Source organism: Drosophila rhopaloa, unplaced genomic scaffold, assembly GCF_018152115.1.
Source record: "Drosophila rhopaloa isolate 14029-0021.01 unplaced genomic scaffold, ASM1815211v1 contig_3, whole genome shotgun sequence".
Lineage (NCBI taxonomy): Eukaryota > Metazoa > Arthropoda > Insecta > Diptera > Drosophilidae > Drosophila > Drosophila rhopaloa.
The window spans coordinates 13,480,488-13,502,776 of NW_025335123.1; the positions used below are offsets into that span (position 1 = coordinate 13,480,488).

A 22,289-nucleotide genomic window follows, 5' to 3' on the forward strand; every position below is an offset into this window, starting at 1 on the left:
TTGCTCATTTCAGTTTGCTTACCCTGCAACGTTGCCAGTTTTCAGTGCAAAAAACACAAGCACACACAAAAGCGGCAACGTCGCAACATGTTCGAACATAAGCAAATTGAAAATCGGCAACAGCGCCTGTGGAAAAAACAGACTGCTGCAGCAGCGACATTTTATAACAAACATAAATAAATAAAAGGAGCAATGAGCGAGAGGGAGAAGGAGATACTAAGGGAAAGAGAAAAAGATACGAAAAAAGGCCGTCCACACACGTTGCATTTGCATGACATACCGCCGGCAACATCATACCAACATTTATCATACCAATCCCTTCATCATTATTTTTTGTCATTCAGCGTCAGTCATTCGAATCGAACGTAATATAGAATGTCGCCCATGGGCGCTAATAATTTATACGATGAACCCGATGTAATGGAGGAGTTCATCAGCTGTTATCGACATTTTACCGCCCTGTGGGATAGTAGTAGTACCGATTACCTATCTAAACAAAAAAAGGAACCGGGCTATCAGGAGCTGTTAAAAATTTTGCGACGCGTCAACGGCGGCTGTTCCGTTCAGGATGTCAAACGCAAGATAAACTCACTGAGATGCTGCTACCGTCGCGAGATCAAGAAGATACAGGCCTCCGATAATGGATACCAACCGCGTCTCTGGTGGTTCCATCTAATGGACTTCCTAAAGCCCGTTCTCAACATACAGTCACCGGTCAGGGTGAAATCGGAGAGCATGGACGATAGTCTCGATGAGACTAGCATCAATGTAAGTATTAAAGTTAATTTGAGGATGGTATATTCTGATTCCTGAAATAGATTACAATTTGAGTAACTTTAAATACCTTTATTAAAACTTACAAGATCCTCTATATATATTTTTTATATCAATTTATATCCTGACTTTAGAAGGCAAGATGAAAATAATAAAATAATAATAATAAAAAATAATAAAATAATAAATTAGTACATTAAGTTAAACTAATGTAAATGCTTAGCGTTTTAAAAGTAATGAGTACTTTTTATATCAAACAACCGGAGAGAGCTGAGAAGCCAAAAACGGTCCCAAAGTCGATGGGGGTTTGATTGTAGGGGTGTTCGTTTGAAGCGGTTTGACGGCGGTCGTACGACAATCGCCGGTCGTACGACAATTGTAGTTCAGTCAGTCAGTCGTTAGCAAGCCGTTCGACATGACGCAGCACAGTCACACGGCCATCGAATATTGGAGTGAGTTCTTCCGGATGTATCGCTCGATGCCCGAATTGTGGCTGGTGCGAAGCACACTGTATCGGGATCGCAAGCTCAAGGACGAGTCCTACGGACGACTTTTGGAACTAATGCGGGAGTCCGATCGCTACGCCAATATCCACACATTGAAACGAAAGATAAACAATTTTCGGACGTCGTACCGCCGCGAACTCCGAAAGGTCCTGGAAAGTGATAACACCTATGTGCCATCGCTTTGGTACTTTAAAGAGCTCGATTTTCTCTATGAACTGGAAACGGGGGAACTCCAGTTGGACAACGAGGCGGCGGTTCAAGATCAGGATCGAAAATTACTGCAGCATCATGAAAACCTTTCGGAATACCATACCGAAACGGAACCGGAAACCCTGGAATATATGCAGCAGCATGAAAGCGAAGTAGAAAACTCCGGCATGGGCGTCGATTTAACCGAAGGATCAGACGACGATCAGGTGATCCATCATCTGGAAAGCGAAGTGAGTTAACCAAAGTATGCAGAATACCATACAAAAACAGGGGAATCAATGATATTTTCATATGAACGAAAACATGTTAATAGTTTTTAGAATTTTTTTTTATATAATCATTTGTAAATTTTAAATATGAAAATAACCCCCAAAAATAGAATCAAAGAATTTCTGAAAAAATTAAAGTTATAATATTATCTCTATATATATTTATCTTATTATACAATACTAAGTTGTCCGTAAGGCGTACATATTTTTATACCCTTGCAAAGCGTATTATAACAGAAAAGTTTGACTATATTTTCATAAAATGTCTGTATTTGAATGTATTTTTAGGACGACGATATTTTTTCGGAGCCCTTTGCTACCGAAGAGGATGTACTGCGCATCGAGGCCGTCGGTGATGGCGATGGGGATCCGGAACCAGAAGCTAACCAGGAACCCGAACCGGAATCTATAACGTCTCTGGCACACCTCAAATCGGAACGCAAGGCGGACGATTATCAGGCAACATTTTCGGGGAGTAGCAAGAATATGCCGTATGCCAATCACGCCATCCCCTCGCCACGAAATAACTCGGATTCGGTGGGCAGAGAAGTAACCACGGATAAAGCTGGACGGCGTATCCGTATCCGGCGAAGACGCAGCAGCGATTACGGGGAGATAGCGAGGAAGCGTCGGGTCGAGGAGATTCCGGATAGAGATACGGATCGGGATCGCGATCGGGATAGGGATCGGTATCGGGAAAGAGATAGAGATAGAGATAGAGATAATAGGGGTCGTGAAAGTGAGAGCGAGAACGAATGCGAGCTGATCGGAAGGCGCATGGCCACCCACTTCCGGCATATGCGACCGGATCAGCGGCTCTACGCCGAACGGATAATCAGTGAAGTGCTAGTCTACGGCCGTATGAATCGTCTTTCGTTCGAGGCCCGCTTTATTCCTGGCGGAAAATAGGTTAAAAAAAAACAAATCAAATACCTTAAATTTGTATACCCTTAAGGAGAAAATAAAATCATAACTTCGTTGTTTCTTTACATATGTATATCCATATTTGAGATATTATATTTTCTAGCAATTTCAGGAATACGGTTTTAGTTTTATAAAAATCGGACGACTGTATCATATCGTAAAATCGACCTAACTTCATTGTTTTGAAGCATCGAAATCAAAATATAGAATATTTAATTTTTGTAACAGCTGCAAGGATGCTTCCTTTCCTGTTATTTCACTTTTACAAATAAATTGTTTTGGGTTTCAAATAAATGTTTATAATGTACATATAATAAACGCAACTTCAACTCTTTTAATTTAAAATAAATTTAAATTAAACGACAACATAATAACATGTTATTTACAAAATTTAAAGTACTGAAAACGTTAAAAAGTCTTATTATTGTCTTCCAAATAATAGTGTAAAATGGCTGATAAACAAAACTTAGAAGGATTGAATTTTTTTTTATACACAATTATGTAGGCATGTTATTATCTACATTTGTAAATATCTTTAACTAGCATCTTAACAAGAAATACGAAATAGAAAGTAAAAGAAAAAATCTTTTAAAATATTACTCAGTTTCAACGTTTATATCAAAAAATGACATTTTGCATCGCTACGAAAAAATGCAAAAATTGCAAATGGAAAGCAAACGGCGAAAGAAACGAAAGACGGACGCAAAGAGGAAGGGGGATTACAAAAAAACCGAGGAGCAGAAAAGAACTGTATAACCCGAACCGGTTTTATTTATTTAAAATTTGAGTGAGGTGAGTGGTTCTGCATGCGGATCCCCCGTTCTCTTCTACTTTTCAGCCTCCCTTCTCTTTCTTTTTTTTCTACTGATTTTCTGCTGCTGCGCTGCTGAGCTGACTGCGATTCTTTTATTCTTTTATTCTTTTATTTCAGCTTTCTTGACGTCGCTGTTGCGTTCTATCTTTCTTCTACCCTCCCTTTCTTTTCCGTTCACTCGTTCTTTTTTCTTTTTTTTGCCGTTTCCTTTGCTTTAGTAACTTTAATTTGTTGGCATTGCCATTGCCGTTATACTGCCGCCTCTCTCTTTCGCGCATTCTTTTGCCCTTTCTGTCTCCCTTGCCCTTTTACACATTGCTCTATTATTGCTGCACAGAACAAAAACTTGATACGCTGTAATGATAACTTTAATAATTTTCATACATAATACATTTATATGAAACATATGTACATAAATTCAATGAAACATAAAAAATTACATTTATTAAACTGTATTTGAAACCTATTTCCTATTTAATCACAGTTTCAAGACTCATCGTAATTACAAAAGTTACAAAGTTACATACAAAAGTATAAGTTTTAACATGATTGTATTTTAATTTATAAAAATTAAGTTGGATATGTTATTTCTCTCGGATTTTCGGTTAGGTCGGGTTATATTTTCTTTTTTTCTTACTGCTTTTCTTTTTTCGTCAGTGAGCAAGGTGGTGCGAATAGTGGATGGCAAACGCCAAAAGGGCGAAAAATAAAAGAAGGGGGTTGTCTTATGGGTTCGGTACATATTTATTTATGTACATTCTTATTATATACAATTTTTATCAGAATATATGTATTGTACATAGCCATACACACATGTTTATTATTTATGCATGCTCGTAACTTGAACAATTTCTTTAACTGTTATTTGCATATAGTCAAACCTTTGTTGTGGTTTCAATTCGTTAACCTTACTCTATAATATTTGTGTAACTAGAAAACTACAAGCACAAATACATAAGTAACTCTAAGAAATGTTTAATTTACTAACATTCGTAAAAATATTATTTTACGAAAATGTATCAAAATAATAATCAGACTGACAATTACATATGTATGTATTTGTTAAAGGTATTAATTTTATGTCCTAGGGATAAATACTTTCAAGAACAGATAGAGGTGCGGTTTGCATTTCTCAAGGATTACGGATTAGTATTTTGGGTTCTGCTTCGTTCTTCTTCTTATTCTGTACTTTTGAATGGTTTTTTATTGTGTCTTTTATTTCCGCTAATCTTTATTTGTTCTGTCCTCCACATGTGGAGGTTTTCATGTTTTCTTATGCGTTTTCTTGGCGTTTCATTCTTGCTTGGCTTTGCTGTTTTTACATATTTTTTTGCTGTTTCTCTAAAAAAAAATAAAAACCATAGAAAATAAATAAAAACAGCGCAGCAGCAGGTCATTAATAACTTTGTTGCCCTGTCCTTCCTGCTTTGTTTTTGCCTTGCTCTGAATTTTTATTGCCGTTGGTCGTTACTTCGTATTCCTCCCTCTTTGCCATCTCCCATTCTTGCCTCTATCCCTTCGCTTTTGCTGTCGATTCGTACACAGAAAAAATAAGATATTTTAGTTTTCAAAATGCTTTTGATATGCGAATAAAGATAATTTATACATTTTCATAAACCAGATGGTAACAAAAACTGGAGTTTTATTATGTGTTATATGAAATAGTTTGTATTTAAATTGGTATGTGAAATTACCTAACTAATGAAAGCAAATGTAGCAATTTTTCGTTCTGTGCAGTCATTTTGCCGTTGGAGTTCTTTCTTCTTTTTGTTGCCTGGTTTATTTTTGGGCTTTTCGCTTTTGATGTCGTTTCAGTTGTTGTAGCCGGCATTTAAGCCGTCTCAGAAAAAAAAAATTTAGCCAAATTACTGGCCTCCAGTTATTCGCCTCCTTTTCCCTTCCATTCCACACATACAAATGCACACAAAACTCAAATATTAAAGTAAACCACTGAGATGGATTTGTAGAACTTATGTTTGGACTTCCTGATGACTGAACAGATGTACTTTTTTTTTAACATTTAATCTTAATGTGTTATACAATGACAAATTCATGGTTCTTGTTCCTTAGGTTAATTCAGGTTGCGATTACTTTGTTATTTCTAGCTTATTCTATTTAAATATTTGTATTATTTTTTGATTTATATAAACAAAATCGTGTGGAAAACTTATCGCTTTGATTGTCATTTCCATAACAATAAAAATTTTTAAATTTAAATACATATATAGCATCTTAATTTTTAAAACCCAGTTTTTTGCGTTGACTTTTTGGGGAGTGCATTGAAAATGAAACTTGTAGTTTCTGGAAAATTCGCATGTCTGAAAGTTTAGATGCCCAATGTGATGTGTGAGTGTGTGTGTTTGTCGCCATTTGCCTTTCTCAGCGTCTTTGCTTTTGACATGTTGCCTCCCTCCCCTTTCCATTCTCCCCCACCAATCCTTCGCCCTTTTCCTCTGGCAAACAGTTTTTGGTCGTAGTCAACCGCAATAATCCATCCCCATCTGTGTATGTGTTTGTGGCACAAAATGAAAATGGCAAAACAAGGTCAAGTGTAGGGAGCAAAGTTTGTTTGAGTGCACACACGTACACAAGCTACGTATAAACAAATTAAATAAAAATAAGAAACATTAAGTTTGCATATGTATGTACATTTTTCATTAAACGCAACTGTTGTAATTCATTTTTTTTCTCATAAGAGTTTTTTCTTCTTATTTGTCACTAATTAATTTGATTATTTGATAAACCAAGTGCTAAAATATAAATTTGGGCAGTTGTCATCAAGTGCAAGTAAAACAAAAAAACTAAACCTCACTTACGTTTTCGCTCCATTCAACATATCATATTTTTTTGTTTTATCACTAATGACTTTAATTATCAATACATCCCATATTTAACCACAGAATATTCACTAAGTACACTTTCATGTTTTGAGCCTAAATACAATGACATACTCACATGATTGTTAAAAGGTAAAAGATGAAAATACAAATTTTAATTATTTATTAGTCTTTGTTTATTTTTGTTTTTTTTTGGCTCTACCTAAAGTTAATGGAAAATATAAAGTTTTAGGCCTGTGAGTCACGTTCAACAGGCTCAGTTGGCGTAGACGCCGACGCCGGCAGAGATGATGACTGCGGCAACGACTGAATTTAGAGGTTAACTTTTTGACGACAAAATAATTTGCACAAAGGTGCGAAGTTTTATGCGTTATTTTTCGTTTTTTCTTTAAATGTTTTTTGGAGAGCTGAACTTGACAGATGACACTCTTTCGCTGCCCGGGCCTCTGCCGACGTCGACTGCACAACGACACCTGTGGCTATGCGAAAAAGTCGACGAAAATGGGGGTAAAAATGAAATAAAATAAAACAACCCCCGTCTGAGATTTTCGCTACCAATTTTTCGCAGGCCTATGCAGTAATTCCCTCTCTATCTTTCTCTCGCCCGAAAAAAGGTGTGACGTAGAAACCAAAACACACACAAGCAAAACAAAAAGAAGAAATGGAAAAAAGCTTGAAAACAGCAGCTGAAAGTGTAACTAAAGTACACACACATAAAATTATATACCAATAAACACACACACACATGTATATACACCGACGCAAGCTTTGCAAAAAAAGAAACCTAAATAAAAAATTAAATGGAAATTTCTGATATAAAACACAACTCACACACAAACAGCAGTGAAGTTTGGCAACGCTGCGCTACGACCGCGCAGTCGCCATCGAGCGACGCCGGCAGACACAAAAACAAACAGTAAAGAAAGTCGCACGCGTGAGTGAGACAGCCAGATGGTGGGTGAGTGAGTAAGTAAGTGAGTGAGTGAGTGAATGAGCGAGTGAGAAAGCCAGTGCGTCAGAGGAGTTGTTGTTTTTGTACTACGCCGCACGGCAACAGCGCACTATGGGTCAAACAGTGATAATAATTAATATTTGTATATTATAGTCTTAAATATATAAAAAAAATTTAATCGGAAATCAGTTTCATGATTTTATTGGGCAAATATCAGCATTTCAATTTAATGTATATAAAAAATGTAATTCGATTGTAGGACTTTAAAATGATGCAATACATGTTTGCCCTATTTGATGGGATGTTCTAGGGTATTTTTGCGGAAATTATATATAATTAACATTTCTGTTCTTATTTTTATTTTATCTTTACCCCACTGTACAACAGTGGCGGGGTTAGAAGAGAAGAGAGCAAAGAGCAAACTGCAAAAACAGAAACAGCCCCGTGTGAATTTTGATGAGTGCGTTGCACTACATACAAATCTAAATATTTGTAATATACTTTAATAAATTTATTAATTAATTTAAAAATGTAAGTATAAATCTAAAAAATTTCTTAACAATTAAAATCACTCAAAAATTATAGAGGAAACACATATACATATGTACATATGTATGTACATATATCAAAATTTCGCAAGTGCTAATAAAACCGGGTTCAAACCACCACTTAAAATACATGTGTACGATATATGTATCTCTTTTTTTTCTATATAAAAATGAATTGTTTGAAAGTGTTTATTTTGAGTTTTTGTATTTTGCTGAATTGCCAAATTCGCCACTGGGTCGCTTACCGCTTGGCTGCCTCTTCTTCTTCTCTTTTCCCTCTTCTCACTATCCATCCACTTCTACTTCTCCCACTCTCGCGCTCTTCCTCATCGCGTTGGTACGAAAAAAACACAATTTTTTTTTGCTACAATTTGACACACAAAGCAGCTGTCTGCATAAGCACCACACACACACACCTAGATACATCGTACATACATTCATTACATACATACGTACTCTTATATATCTCACGCTGTGTTGATACAGCCATACAAACAGACACACGTAATTTATATATAAATGCGCGGGAGGAAGGGAGAGCAAGCGAAGGAGAGCGGGAGAGGGCTATTTGTTATCTACTGCGCATTGTCTTGATGTTGTTTGCGTAGTTGTCTGTATATGTATAGGTGGGCGAGTGTGTGTGAAGATGAAGCAGAAGTGGAAGAGCAAGAAGAAGCACGACAGCATACCAAATAACTAGCGCAGACGTAAAAGGAGAGAGGGAGAGGAAGAGCTCACAAATCAACATGACACGACCAACGTCAACAACAACAACAAGCCAACAGAACAAACCGGCACATTCAACTTCAACACACAACATTCTCACACGGAAAAGAAGAAGATAAAGAAAGAGAAGAGGAGGAGGAGGAGACGAGAAGAGGGAAAGGACAGACGACTGAGACGCGAGACTGTTGCGTGCGAGCGAGAGAGCGCAAGGCGAAACGAATAACGAAACGAACGCGTCGAAATAAATAAAGCAAAAGGCACACCGAGAGAAAAAATCTATAATCTACCAAAACTAATGTTTTGTTAAAGTTAGTACTTTGTTGTCAACGTGACGCGTGAGCAATTTTAACAAAAACTTTAAGACTATTGTGCAATGCCTAAAACATAAAATATTTTTATTTTATTTTTGGTTTCCATTACATTACAAAAACAAAATAATTTTGAATTCTTTTCCCGCTGTGCAGATACGCCCGCAAGGGTGAAATCAAAATAACAAGAATAATAATAAAAAAGCGAAATAAAATGAAAGCATACACAGAGTGAACTGCGAAATTCTCGGGGGTTTTGGCTTTGGGAGGGGTATGGCGGAGGAGTGGCGTAACCAGAAGCTGGACATGCAAAAAAAATTCAGCGACTTGAAGTAAAAGGGAGTTGGGGAAAAAAACGGGTCAATCAATGTGACAACGTTGGAGCTTTAGGGCTTAAAGTTTTGGGGGTAGAGGGTTAACGTCTCATAATCCGCTTAAGATTCAGCGAACATCAGCGGGGCTCACCACGTGCTATAAGTTTTTTTTTTTCTGGTTACATACCTGCCAGTAATTCCCTTCTACTGCTCGCTGTGAATCTGGATAACATCCATATCTGCAGGCCCCCATGTCCTTACCCTACGATTTTCGTTCGTTACCACATGCGAGTGGCAAATAACGTGAGAGATTTAAGTAAGTTTTCGTGGGTTAGTTTTTAAAGGCAAAGAAAGCTTTTCAGCATTTAAAGATGGTGGCTCATATAGGGATAATATTGTATTTTAGTTGGAAACGTTTTTGAGTAAGAAATCCAAAAAAAATCCTTAACTTCCAACAAGAAAAGATACAATCTTTGGCAATCAAATAACTTTCTATGTCGACGTATTAACTTTCGGTTCTTTCCTCTAATTAAAACCTTTATTAACAATCTTATAGTATGAAAAATTAAAAGATCTTTAATATAATTGTTGTTTTATTTAAAAAAAAAGGGAGGGAAACTAATGAATGAAATAAGTATGTATGTACATACATATGTATGTGTATATGTATATGCTTAGCGGTCTTTGTACCATATTTAGATAGGAATTTAATCTGTCTATTGTTCAATTTGTCTTATATCGAATTGATGAGTTCAAGGCTTAATATAAAAAAGGGGATGTTACCAGCCAGCTACTTCCTTTGACGTCATCCTGCGAAACTGACATATCTATTATCCCCATGACCTCCCTTTTGATTTTTTTTGCTCATAACGACGTAGAAGAGTCGAAACAACGTCAGCGATTTAATAAAGGTTTGGATACTTTGGCTTTAAGTGCTGCAAAATGCCTTTCCATTGTTATTGTACTGTACGTAAAAGATTCATAAGTGAGTCCAATATAGTACATAGAACATTAGCATTGCACGCATTGTGACTTGCAAATCGTTCCAAATAAATTATGTTTGCATTCGGTGCCAGGTTCCGTAGATAAGGTGGGAACGTGATTCCCCCAACCGAAATGGATGCGATCATTCGCCTCTGTGTCGTAACCCCGCCTCCCGCCTCCACATTCTCTATTTTCAATTTATAGACCCCATATAACCCCTCGTAGTGCCCCCGAAGCCTGTACTTAAACACATGTCTGTTCGTTTCGAGAGTTGTTGTTAATTTTTGTTGATGTGTTTTTATTTAGATTTTTTATTATCGCGCTCGCTTTTTTTTTTGGCTTATCACTTGTCCTACCTCTCTGTCTTTTCCTCTCCCCTGCTTTTTTGTTTGCTTTAACCCACAATTAAAGTTGATGTGATCTTTGTTCGCCGCGCGGCCAATTCACAGTTAAGCCATATCAACAAAGATGGGTGCCGCGAGAAAGGGAGAGAGAGAGAGAGTAGAAAAAGAAAAAAAAATAAGAAGATGGTGGTTACGGGGGGTGTAGAAAGAGGAAGGAGACCAATAAACCTAACCTGAATCTACAACAACTGGATCTTCTGGTGGGTGACATTGCAAGCGGAAAGCGAGAGAAGGAACTGAAAGAAAGAAGCAAGTCAAAAAAATGAGGAAGAGGGAGAGTAAGGGAGACAAAGAAGCCGAATAAGCGCAAAGTAGCGCAACTTGCGGTGACAACAACAGCAATACAAATAACAACGGCAACTAGAACAACAATCGACACTGTTAAAAAAAAATGTATACAGTGAATACCAGTAAAATTGTACAAAATTTTATAAAGAAGTATGGAAGTTTTAAGGTCCCAATCTTTTCCCCCATATTCTTGGTGCATTTAAGGTGTACCAGAAGTAGTTTGATGCAAAACATTGGTTTTGGCTCTACTCATTGGCTTCCACGTTGCTCATACGTACTGTTGCCTTCTTATTAAAAAAGAATCCTAACTGACTGTCGAGTATGAGTAACTCAAATAATTTTTTTTTTTGGTTTTCAAAAAGCTTTTCTCTGACCATTTTAAATTATGTACATTCATGTAAACATAGAAATTAACAAAAAGTTAAAGGAATGAAGGAATTTTTTAGGTTAACTTGTTTTGCTTAAAGTTTCAGAAATGCTTCTTTGACATAGATTCAGTTGGAAATTTTTTTTTAGAAATTTTAATCTCTTAAACGCGAGTTGTGAGTTTTCTATTTTTGTGCAAGAGAAGTGAACTTTAGCCAGGGCCGACGGTGCCATCGGATTGCCGGTTTTGCGCGCGTAATCGATGCTGCCCATCCATCCCAACCCCCTTTCGTCACCCCTCTCTATATGTATATGTATGTAGCAACCGCTTTACGATCTTGTATTACGTGTTGGCGTTTTGCATGTTGTTGTCTCTCTGTTGTTTTTCTTTGCTTTTCTCTGGCTTTATTTGTGCACGGATCGGTTTGCCTCTTGGACCGACTGAATAATCAAGTCACAGTTCCAGTTCCACCGCCCAGAACCCCTATCCCGAAACCTCCTTTCATATCCACCCCTTCGGTCAGTGGCTCGGCACCCAGCAACAACCAGTTATATATAGACATATCCACATATACATACATATGTATATATACGAGTGTATAGGAGGGGAACCGGTTTCCTTTTACTGTCTTGCATATTTTTAGCAACAAGTTGAAAGAGTTGCCTCGCCAAATGACTACAGTCAAGCCTCTAATAGCGAACCCAAACATCTTTTGCATACACAAGTTACAAAACAAGTAAAGAAATAGATTTTTGACTAAATTACTTTCAAAAACTATCTGAAGAAAATTTAAAAATAATTAAAAAGTCTTTTTGGTATTTGATCTCTATTGCTATTTGTATTTTTCTTACGCAAAACATTAAAAACCTTAACTGTGAAAAAATTAAGAGGATGTGAATAAATATTGTGGTCTAACTAATTTAAGAAAAATACAATCAGAAATATTCACAGCATTAATAAATTCTTTTTTTAATGTTCCTTGATCAGGCACATTTGTTTAAAAAATATACTAAATCCGCTCATGGGAGTTTTTCATATTATTATTAATATAAATAAAGACAAAAGTATGATATTTTGTAAATTCAAATTATAGAATTTAGACTGTATTATCGAAGGAGTAAGGGAGATGGAAGCGGGTGGGCGGAGGGAGTGAGAGGCAGACAGTAAAATGATAATGAAAACATGTAGAAAGATCGACTGCGATCGGCATTCGCTTGTAACAAAACAGTTTGTATGCGCAAAAAAAAAGTAAAAAAAAACCGAATCGGCAAACAGAAAACAAGAAATACAATAAGAAACCCCTTGCGGCTTTTGTGGGAGAGGGAGTAGAGGAAGACAACGACAACAGCAATAAAGGCAACAACAGCCACCGCAAACATAGCGCTGCGTCATTGACGTCGGCGTCGCTAAACAATTGCCGGCCATTGTTGTCGTTGTATTTGCAGTTGTAGTTGTACTTGCGACCCCAGCGGCCCGACGTCGCCGTCAATATTGTTGTTTCACTCTCTTTAACCCCAAAAAGAAAAGGGCATGCACGAATTGTGGCTAATGATGGGGGCAGGGTTAAGAAAGAAAAAAGATCATCAGAAAAAATATGTGATAATTAAACTCCCGTTTAAGTTACTCCCAAAATTCTTACGTTTTTATTTCTAATTAAATTTTCATACAAAATTCTACGAAATTCTGATCAGTATCAGGCTTTAATATTTTTTTATTTTATTTTGGAGAAGTCAACCAAAAAGAGTTTTATCCCATAAATAAATAAATTAAATCCAATATTTATTATGCTAAGGCTTACAAGTTATTCTTGCTTAATAGAAAAAATTAAATTATGATATGGTTTTTTTGAATATATCCATGATCTGGTTTCAATAAAGTGTTTAAACTCTAATCTTAACCAATATAACCGATATAACTTTTAAAGTATGGATGTAACATGTGGTAACTTAAAATCAATGTTAAATACCAATTGTAAATAAAAATCTAAGTCACTGAAATTCTAGTAGGGTATTTCCAAAGTACTACGGTCGTTGTTTTTTTTTTTTTGGCTTATTCGGTTTTCTTTATTTTTCTTAACATTTTGTTACATTTGCTTTGCCATTCATATTTCTTTTTGTTTATTGTTGTTTCGAACAACAGACACTTGTGAGCATGGGGGGTTGGGGAGGCGACCAGAGCGCCAGAGGGAGATGCAAACACAATGGCCACACTTTGACCCTGACTTTTAATGTGTACATTCGCCGTCTCGCTTCCCCCCGCCACCCGTCTTGCTCTCTTATGCTAAATTATTGTTATTATTATGAATTGTGCTCCATGCATTTGTTTCGTTGTTTGTGTTTGTATTTTTGTGGTGTTGTCTGCTGAACACTAAAGTATGATTAATTGACCCGAGGTTGGCCGGCGCACTTTAGCACATTTTTCCCCAGTCCTACCTATCCCCATATTTAATCTGATTTTCCTGTAAGGCTAATTTGCCTTGGCAACCGGAGATCCTTTGATCAAAGAAATTATATATAGGTTGTGAGTTTTACTAAGCCCCCTCCTTTTCATGTACATGTAAATCATACACTTGTAGTCACAAGTTTAGTAGTTCTTAAAAAAAAATTAAATTCAAATTAAACCATCAAAACAAAGTAAAGAATTAGGGCCTTCAAATTCTTTGATTGCAAAAAGATCACGTGTAATATTTCTTACATAAGACCCAATTTTGCAAACAATATTAGTTTAATAGTTGTTTTTAATGGAGGGGACACCCTCATGATCCGAAATTGTTTGTTAGCTTAGCCAGTAAAAGAAATGAATTCTCTTGTTATCCAACCCAATTTCTCTAGATCTCCATAAGGTCTGCTGGGACTTAAAATTCATCCTTTGGCTTCATCTTTTCGTATCCGAAAAATACATAAAAATACTAAATATATTATATTGTTTATTATTGTGTTGCTAAACAAACATTTTAAGCTTGTAAATATATGTTATTAAAGTCATTTCTCAATCTGCGAAAATAAGTTTAGATTCGAAATTGCCGTGATCTAGCTAATCCTCTTCCTTGAATCCTATTTGGTTTTTTATATGTTATATATAATTTAACGAAAATTATTTGGATGATTAAGTGTCTTATGTATTTTTCTCATAGCTGCAAGGGTATATAAGCTTTGGTCTAATTCTGTTTTAAAAACTTTCAATTTGCTCCCTATTTTATTGCTATTAACTGTATGCCACATGTTGATACTTGTATAAGCTGCTCTATTTACGTTTAATCGGTACACGTGGGGCAGGAAAAGCGCACTAATTGTGGTAAGCTCTTCTTTGGCTTTTTTCGCTGATAGCGCATGAAACCTTAGCTTAAGTAAGTGCGTCAATAAAATTGCAACCAACAGCTTAGGCACATCATCAACTCGTGCAAGGATTTATACTCTTATCAGCCCGAAAGTATGCCAATTAAAATTTTAACGCAAATTCAAATGCGCCATACGTTTTTCTCAACCTCCTTTTCGAGGAAATTAAATCTAAATTGAACAAAAAGCTAAAGAAGTGCAGTAATTAATGAATTCGACGTTTAAGACCCTTATTAATTTGCATCACAGCTAAAAATTAAAATAAATATTCTTAGTTGATCAGAGTTTAAGTAACACTTAAATAAAATCTCTACAAGATATCTAGTTTCGATGTATTTCTATATTTTACAAAGATCGTCCTCTTCCTTGAAGTATGATCCCAAATGAGTTTCCGTAATAAACTTTTAAAGAACAATTTTATTAGGAATAAGGATAAACTTTTGAAAATTTACTAATTAGTGGGAAGCGAGATGTTAGAAAATTAAAGATTACTTAAGATCATAAATAATAGAAGCAGGGATGCAAATTAGGTAATCTATCTTGACAAGTTCCAGCCTGGAACTTTTTTCAACCCCAGCTGAATACAAATATCAGAATGCTCTTACAGTAGCTTTAGAATCCCTATTTATAATTCCCCTGATCAATCTGTAGATAGCACCCTTATATCTAGACGATGCCTCAACCAATATATAATTAAGATAGATTTTAGATTTTACATTTTGGATTTTCATTTTATTATTAGGTATTTCGAGTTACCCTATCCAGAACGGGGTACAACTAGTTCAAGTCATGCTTTCTTAATACTACAAAAATAAAAAAGTTTGGTTAAAAAAAAAAACAAAGAGAGGAAAAGAAATAACAAACGAAGGGAACTGCGGATGATTTTTTAGGGATCCCTGGACAATGGTCTGTAGAGGATTACTATATGGCTCCGGATGATATCCAATGGGATCACTAGGTGATCAATCGTCCATTGGAAACCTAAGCATTTCGCACTCCGCGCAGCTCCTTATCGGCTTTCTTCAGGGTGATAAAGTTGTTAAGCGCCTTGACACGCAATTTCGACCAGACCATAAAGTTGCCCAGTCCCAGGATGGTGGCCGCATGCAGAGCAGCTGCCTCCGGATAGAGGACCGTGGCACAGCCCAGGCCCGATGGCAGATTCAAACTGGACCACACGTCCACCTGCATATTGTCCGATTTCACGGGCGGGCAATTGATCACCGGATAGTTGGTGCTGCCGGAAACGACGGGACCCAGACCATTTGATCTTCCGGCCACTGCTACAAAGATCAGGTTGCTCATCACCGACTCATATTCGCGGACAATGCGCAACGTCTCCTCCGGTCCCTTGTGGGCGGAACTCACCCGGAGTTCCACATTCAGGCCCAAGGATCGACAGCTGGTGGCAATCTTCTCGCTGTGCGAAGTATCTGAGGCGCTGCCCATTAGAACCACCACCAAATGGTCCTTCTTTGGCACAATATCGGCCAGTTGTTCGGCCACCCAAATGAAGTTCCTCTTGACCGTATCCAAATCACTGGCAGTTACGGATGCCAGATTGCGATACACCTGCTTGTCCACCATCAATCGCTTATCACCGGCCGGCCACAGGCGCCAAGAATCGGAGTCAATAATATCCGCCAGCACAATATTGCCATCGTCGCACACACCGAACTCCACTTTCATGTCGATAAGGGCGCAGTTCTTTGTCTGCCACGCCCTTTCGAGAATCTCAAAGACGAGCAGAGTGGTTCTACGCATTATGTCCACCTCATCTTGACCTGTTTTGCGTTAAAAATGCATGGGTAAGTTGATATTTAATAAAGGAATGAATGAAAAGACTCACCGATCAATAGGCCATTCAGCTCGAACTTGGCCGACACGATCTGCTCCTCGCTCCACTGGGGATCGTGGTTGGCATCATCCTTGAAGAACGTCTCCTGTTTGGGCGGTGAGAATCTGCAAAATGTAGTTTTCATTTTATTTATTTGCTTTGTTACAATCAACAATTCATTTTTATTTTTTTTTCACAAAAACTGCAAAGATTAAAATACTTATAAACCGTTTTTAATCTTTAAGATACACATATTTGGTTTTTAGAACCAGATATAACAAAATTTCTATTATGAAACACATTTAAAGTCGAAATTTGCATGAAATTTGTCTAAGCTTTGTGGAAAATAAGATTTGCATAAAAAGTTAAATTTAAAATAAAACTAAAATTATTTTTTTTATTTTAATTAAATTATTAAAGCAGTGGATTTTGTATTTACTTGATAGTTTAAAATAATCTATCTGATATTATATTATTATCACAAATTAAAATTATATATGCCATTATGTTTGTCACCTTAACACGACTTTGTATTGTATTGCAAGGAAATAGACTAGAATTATTTTTAAATTCAGTTCAAGTTTTAATAAAAGTTAACCGAAATTAGTTTTATCCCACAAATACTTTATGTAAAAACCTCATAAAGGCGGAGCTGTTGGCAATGCTCTATGATTAAAGCCACAAATAGGCATGTTGCCTTGGATTGAAATCAAGTGACATGGGGTTTGCGGAGATCGGCGATGCATTGACGAAAATCCGGCTCGAATTACAGATTCCACAATGCGATTTTGATGACTTTAGCAACGTTTTGTTTCGAGGGGTAAGGGGTATGGGGAATACATCTATCTGGGCTTATCAGCGATTGTTGACCCGGCCTCAGTGCATCGGATTGCAGTTAAATTTGTTTACCGCAAGCGGGCCCAGATAAGAGAGATCGAATCGGTTCGTTTCGTTTCGGATTGGGTGATAACCCCAGCCACAGATGTACACCCACTGTTACCATACCAACCTGTAGCCCTCGGGCACTCCAACATTCCGCTTGAGGAACGATCCGGTGGCCAGGCGTCGAGTCACCCATTCGATGGGTATCATCTGGCACTTGCGGGCTATGAAGGCCTTGGCGCCACACTGCTTCACATAGGCGGTGCGAATTCCTGGTAAAAATAAGGTAAAATTATATGAAAATCATATTATTAACCACTTTCGTGTATTATTTGAAACTTTTAAAATAATTGTTTTAGGCTACTATCATATTTAACTGATCAGATACAGACTTGAAAAACATTCAAGGCACTAAATTTTATAACAAAACTATCAATAGTTTAAATATTTAATATGATCCTTTAAAAACTGAATAACGAACTGAAAGTTTAAACCAAACTGCCTTTTATTAGTTAAAACCTGATGAAAACTATGTATATAGCTGTATATTCTATATTATATAAATGTATAAGTATACTCACCGGCCTCGTTGAGCAATCGGAAAACCTGGCCGTTGGTGGTGTTGGAGATCTCTGCCTTGCCCGCCAGATCATGGGCCTTGACTCCATCTCCCGCGGTGATGCGATCCTTGCTGAGGAGCAGACATAGTCCCGGCTGTTCGGGAAGGTCGTACACCTGCTTGGTTTTGCCCTCGATGAGGACCTTGCCCAGCTTGTATCCCTCAACTGTGGAAATTTGAAAAATATATTAAATTAAGGATCTATATCAGGTTTTCTAACAATAATATTTTGTTAAAGCAAAATTATCAGACTGAGTTAAGAAGCTAATATTTTTTTGTGCACAATAATACAGGTCATAATATAATCAACATCAAAAATACTTATTCATAGTTTTCCAGTATAGGAAATATAATTTTTATTTTGGCGAAGAATTTTACTTTTTGCAATTAAAGAAGTCACTCTTATGAAGTGATTACTAAAATAATAATTATTGCTTATAATTTGTTAACTGGGGAATGCACAGAATAAGCTGAATTTGATATGTTACAATTGTTTGTGTGTTTGGGGCTGTTTATATTGGAGGAAACTCGAGATCTGGATAACTTACTGGATGCGGTTGTTGTGGCTGCGGTGGACATCTCGAAATTAAAACCAATTGGCGTCTGCTGTTTCACGTGTTGCGCGCTTTGCTTTGTGCTCGATATTCGCTTGTGCTTTTGCTTTGCTTCCCCTCTCTTCTCTCCCTGTTTTCCTGCCTGTTTTTTTGCTTATTTTTTTAGTAACGTTAACTCCGCCGCTCGTCTGATTCGAAGAATCGCTCCAAAGCAACTGAACGTCAACAGAATCGCCGGCGCGACTTTATGGCTCGATTTTCTTATCGCCGAAACCACCACCAATACACAGAGATCGTATAAACATTAGCCTATATGTGTGTGTGTGTGTGCGTGCGTGCGTGTGTGGGCTTAGAAACGAGTATAATGCTGATCGGTAATACCCTGCAATCTTCAAGTTGCTAGCTAATTTTAGAAATTAATTTTGGTATTGTGTAAAGCTTTGTTTTTATAATGCAACTCGATGGCTGGATTTTTTGGCGGTCTGGTTACCTTTCTCTTTGTGTTGGTGACCTAACTCCACTTTGTGGGTATTCTTTTTATTTTAATGACCTTTTGACCCTATTTTTCTGGGGACCCTTTCTCCTTATGGTGAATTTGTTATCGTCTTTTTAACCCTTTTCTTTTCTTGGTTGCCAATTTTCTCATCTTGTAGATCTATTTTTACCTTCCAGGTGACCTAACTTCACTTCCTTTTGGGCCTTCTTAGATTTGGGAGCCAATTTCCCCCGTTAGTTATCCCTAATTCTCTTCGCGTTGGCCCAATTTCGACTCTTTATGACCTTCTTTCCCACCTTGGTGACCCCTTTTCGCCCCTTGGTGACCCTCTGACATGAGCCACAGAGGGTGACCCTCTGAACAGAGCCAAAGGGGAGAACTTTGTGGCTCTTGTCATTTTGGTTAACCTCTTTTCTACCTTTTGGTGACCCCTTTCTCTCTACTGGTGACCTTCCTTGTCCTCTATCTTTCACTTGTACCTCTAAGTACTCCATAAAAATTAAATTTTTTGATGGATTGAGGGAATAGAATCAAAGTAGTTTTTTTTTTGCAAAAACAAATGCAATGGTTTCGCTATGCAACGACAACAACAACTAGCCAAGACTTGTTAATCATGCGTTTTGTGCTTTATTTCAGTTGTATTGTGTTGCCTAGAACCGCAGTCGGGTAATTTCGATCGAGTATAATGCTGATAGGAGGTAATACCCTAGGAGTTTTAAGTGTTCACTAATTTTACAAATAGTTTTGGTTATGTCTCAAAGATTTGTTGAACAAAATTACCCTCTTACGAACTTTACGCTCAAAAAAAAAAAAAAACTCAGTCCTCCACCATTTGACCATTTAGTGTGGGAAATTTAATCACGGGCAGAATTTGGCGCTGCTGCTGCTGATTACCCTCGTCCATTAGACGCTGGATGAGTTTGGCAATATCCTCGCGTTTCTTGGTAACCGTGAGCAGATCAAACCAGTTGGCCAGCGTCTTGATGGGCAACCTGTAGTCTCTGATCGGCTGGGTGAAGAATTGCTCCACATACTGCAGCAAATAGAGGCCGCAATCGGTGAGATTCTCCTGCTGCGGCACCTCGACACGATGACCGGGCATGTTATCCGAGTTGAAGACGTGCGCCTGCGCATTCGGCTTCCTAGCCTGGTACTCGCAGGTAAGATAATCCCGCAATATGGCTAGTATACGACTACGAGATGTGCCCGTCAAGGAGTCGAATACGAGGATCAAGGGTTGCTTCACCGCCCTGTCATCACCTAAATCCTCGCCAACACCATCACCGTCATATGGCACAGAGCCCCTCAGGCTTGGAAAGCATATAATTGCCAGTATCCAATGGGCCTGATGGTTGAAGGGTACGATTATGAAATCCTTATCAAAAATGTCCACCGTACGGGTCCATTTTTGAACCCTTTCGTGACGCTTTTGAGCAGCCGTTTGCTTTGTGTTCATCGGACGCGTCAAAGTCGTCAATCTCTTGTGGAAAAATGTGCTGAATATATGTATTCTATCGCGCTGAGCCTCTGGTATCACCGTATTCTTGAGCCAAAGAAGGTAAAAGTCTATTATAATGTCGTTTAAATATGTGCCACTGCTGAGGCACACATAATCCTTCATGTTGATGCACAAGCCGCCGGTTCCCGTGGGCGGATAGATCAACAAAGTTACATCCTCGTCGACGGACAGCTGTCGCGGCTTTTTATCCTGCGGCTGGGCCGTCAGTTTCAGTCTTTCCGATGTGGCATTCTTCTCCGTTTGCCCCTCATCGGTGGTCTCCTCATCCTCGCTGCTGAGGAGCACCACCTCATCATCACTCTCAAAGTCCCTGCTTAGCATCCACTTGCGATTCCTGCGCAGGCGCCTCTGTTCTGCCAATTCTTCGGGTGAAATTGGTGGTTTACCCGACGAACTGGCATTTGCCGAGTATCTGAAAACACGCGTTGCTGGCAGGACGTATCTCTTGTCCTTTGGAGATGCTGGTTTACCGTTGGTAGAGTTGCTCTCGCTGAGTTTTGGACGCTTGTGGACACCTTCAACTTGCTCCTGCGACTGACTGGTTTGGGAATACTGGGGATCAGCTGGTTTTCCACCCGTAGAACTGGTTTCTTCGGTCTTCTGGCCGTTAGAGGCACCAGCGGTCATCTCCCTAAGCATCTCCTCCGCCTGGGCAACCATCTCGGCAGCCGGTGCGTTAATGGTGAAACCGACAGAGACCACCACATGAATATTGCCACCGGGATTCTCCAGGCAATCGATGGTGGTACTCTCATTGAAGTTAACGCCCACCTGCTGCAATATATCCTGAACCGTGCAGGATACACTGGGCAACGTCATGGTGATGATCTTCTGCTCACCGCTTTCCTGGATCACCAGCATCTTGGCACACCGCCTATTCTGATTATGCCGGCTAGCCCGATTGATAAGCAATTGGCGTGTGAGGATCATATAGTCGTTCAGGGAAATCCGACGAACTGCTGGATCCCTTGTAAAAGGACGATCAGGATATTGTTGTTGTTGTGGTCGCTGAGTAGATGCCGCCACCTCCCGCTCTTCCCGCTCCTCCGCCGCCGAAATTGCCCTTCTGCGTTTCATAATTCGTGCGCACATATATCAGTTATGGTTTATAATTACCATATAGACATTATAGACTCCTGAATCCCAAAGTTTCTGGAATCGATTGAAAATTCCCGGGCTGCAGTTGGTTTTTTTTTTGTTTTCAAGAAAAAGTTAAACAAGTTGTCAGTGGTCTGTTGATTTGGTTTTGACCGGCAAATGCATTTTTTAATTTTTCTACATTTTTCAGCATTTACCTCGAGCGGCGGATCCGGTCTTTCGGACTCCTTGACTTCCAAAGACTTAAGTTTTCCTCTTTCAAGATTTTGTAAACGGCGTCGTATTTTCAAGTGTTGCAAAAGTTCGACGATTAGTGGTGTATCCTAAACATCTGTGCGCTGCCCTATCGATATCGTATCTTTATATGTATCGATATCTTTTTTTTTGCTAATTTTGTCACTCACGATTTTTGGATTATTTAGGGTCTTTATTGCATCACTTTTCAAAAACTAATATCGATAGAATTCAAATTAAAATAAGTTAAAATTATATTTTTTAGAAAAAAAAGAATTATTTGATATTATGAAGCAAAATTTACGCATCGATTAATTTAGTATAGTATAGTATAGAATACTACAGTCGTTAATAAATTTTGGTACAGGTATTCTGTATTACGGATAAATTCTATATAATTTTAAGACAGTTTAGGAAAATGATAGAAATGTTAGAAGATTTTAGAAACATAAAAGAACTTGGCGACTACAAATTAAAGATTGATTATGGC

At 38.0% G+C, this 22,289-nt stretch overlaps 3 protein-coding genes across 5 annotated transcripts; 1 reads left to right on the forward strand and 2 right to left on the reverse strand.

Annotated features, from left to right (window-relative positions):
• The first annotated feature begins 359 nt into the window (after window positions 1–359).
• Window positions 360–2,758, forward strand: LOC108049940 (serine/threonine-protein kinase fray2). 2 transcript variants are annotated; one of them, XM_017131348.1, is made up of 2 exons: window positions 360–768; window positions 2,048–2,758. In XM_017131348.1, the coding sequence occupies exons 1-2, from the start codon at window positions 376–378 to the stop codon at window positions 2,666–2,668; spliced, it is 1,014 nt and encodes a 337-aa protein (XP_016986837.1). In that variant the 5' UTR covers window positions 360–375; the 3' UTR covers window positions 2,669–2,758. The 2 variants fall into 2 exon arrangements, with proteins under 2 accessions (XP_016986837.1, XP_016986836.1); XM_017131347.2 differs by lacking the exon at window positions 360–768 and adding an exon at window positions 1,150–1,720.
• A 12,512-nt stretch (window positions 2,759–15,270) lies between these two features.
• Window positions 15,271–18,666, reverse strand: LOC108049900 (multifunctional protein ADE2). Its single transcript, XM_017131297.2, has 5 exons — window positions 18,447–18,666; window positions 17,861–18,064; window positions 17,407–17,551; window positions 16,410–16,522; window positions 15,271–16,344 (listed from the first exon to the last, which is right to left on the reverse strand). The coding sequence occupies exons 1-5, from the start codon at window positions 18,475–18,477 to the stop codon at window positions 15,542–15,544; spliced, it is 1,296 nt and encodes a 431-aa protein (XP_016986786.1). The 5' UTR covers window positions 18,478–18,666; the 3' UTR covers window positions 15,271–15,541.
• An 886-nt stretch (window positions 18,667–19,552) lies between these two features.
• Window positions 19,553–21,878, reverse strand: LOC108049899 (ubiquitin-like-specific protease 1D). 2 transcript variants are annotated; one of them, XM_017131295.2, is made up of 2 exons: window positions 21,763–21,878; window positions 19,553–21,644 (listed from the first exon to the last, which is right to left on the reverse strand). In XM_017131295.2, exon 2 carries the CDS (start codon window positions 21,557–21,559, stop codon window positions 19,766–19,768), a length of 1,794 nt encoding a protein of 597 aa, XP_016986784.1. In that variant the 5' UTR covers window positions 21,560–21,644; window positions 21,763–21,878; the 3' UTR covers window positions 19,553–19,765. The 2 variants fall into 2 exon arrangements, with proteins under 2 accessions (XP_016986784.1, XP_016986785.1); XM_017131296.2 differs by having other exon boundaries at window positions 19,553–21,619; window positions 21,763–21,867.
• Between the last annotated feature and the right edge of the window lie 411 nt (window positions 21,879–22,289).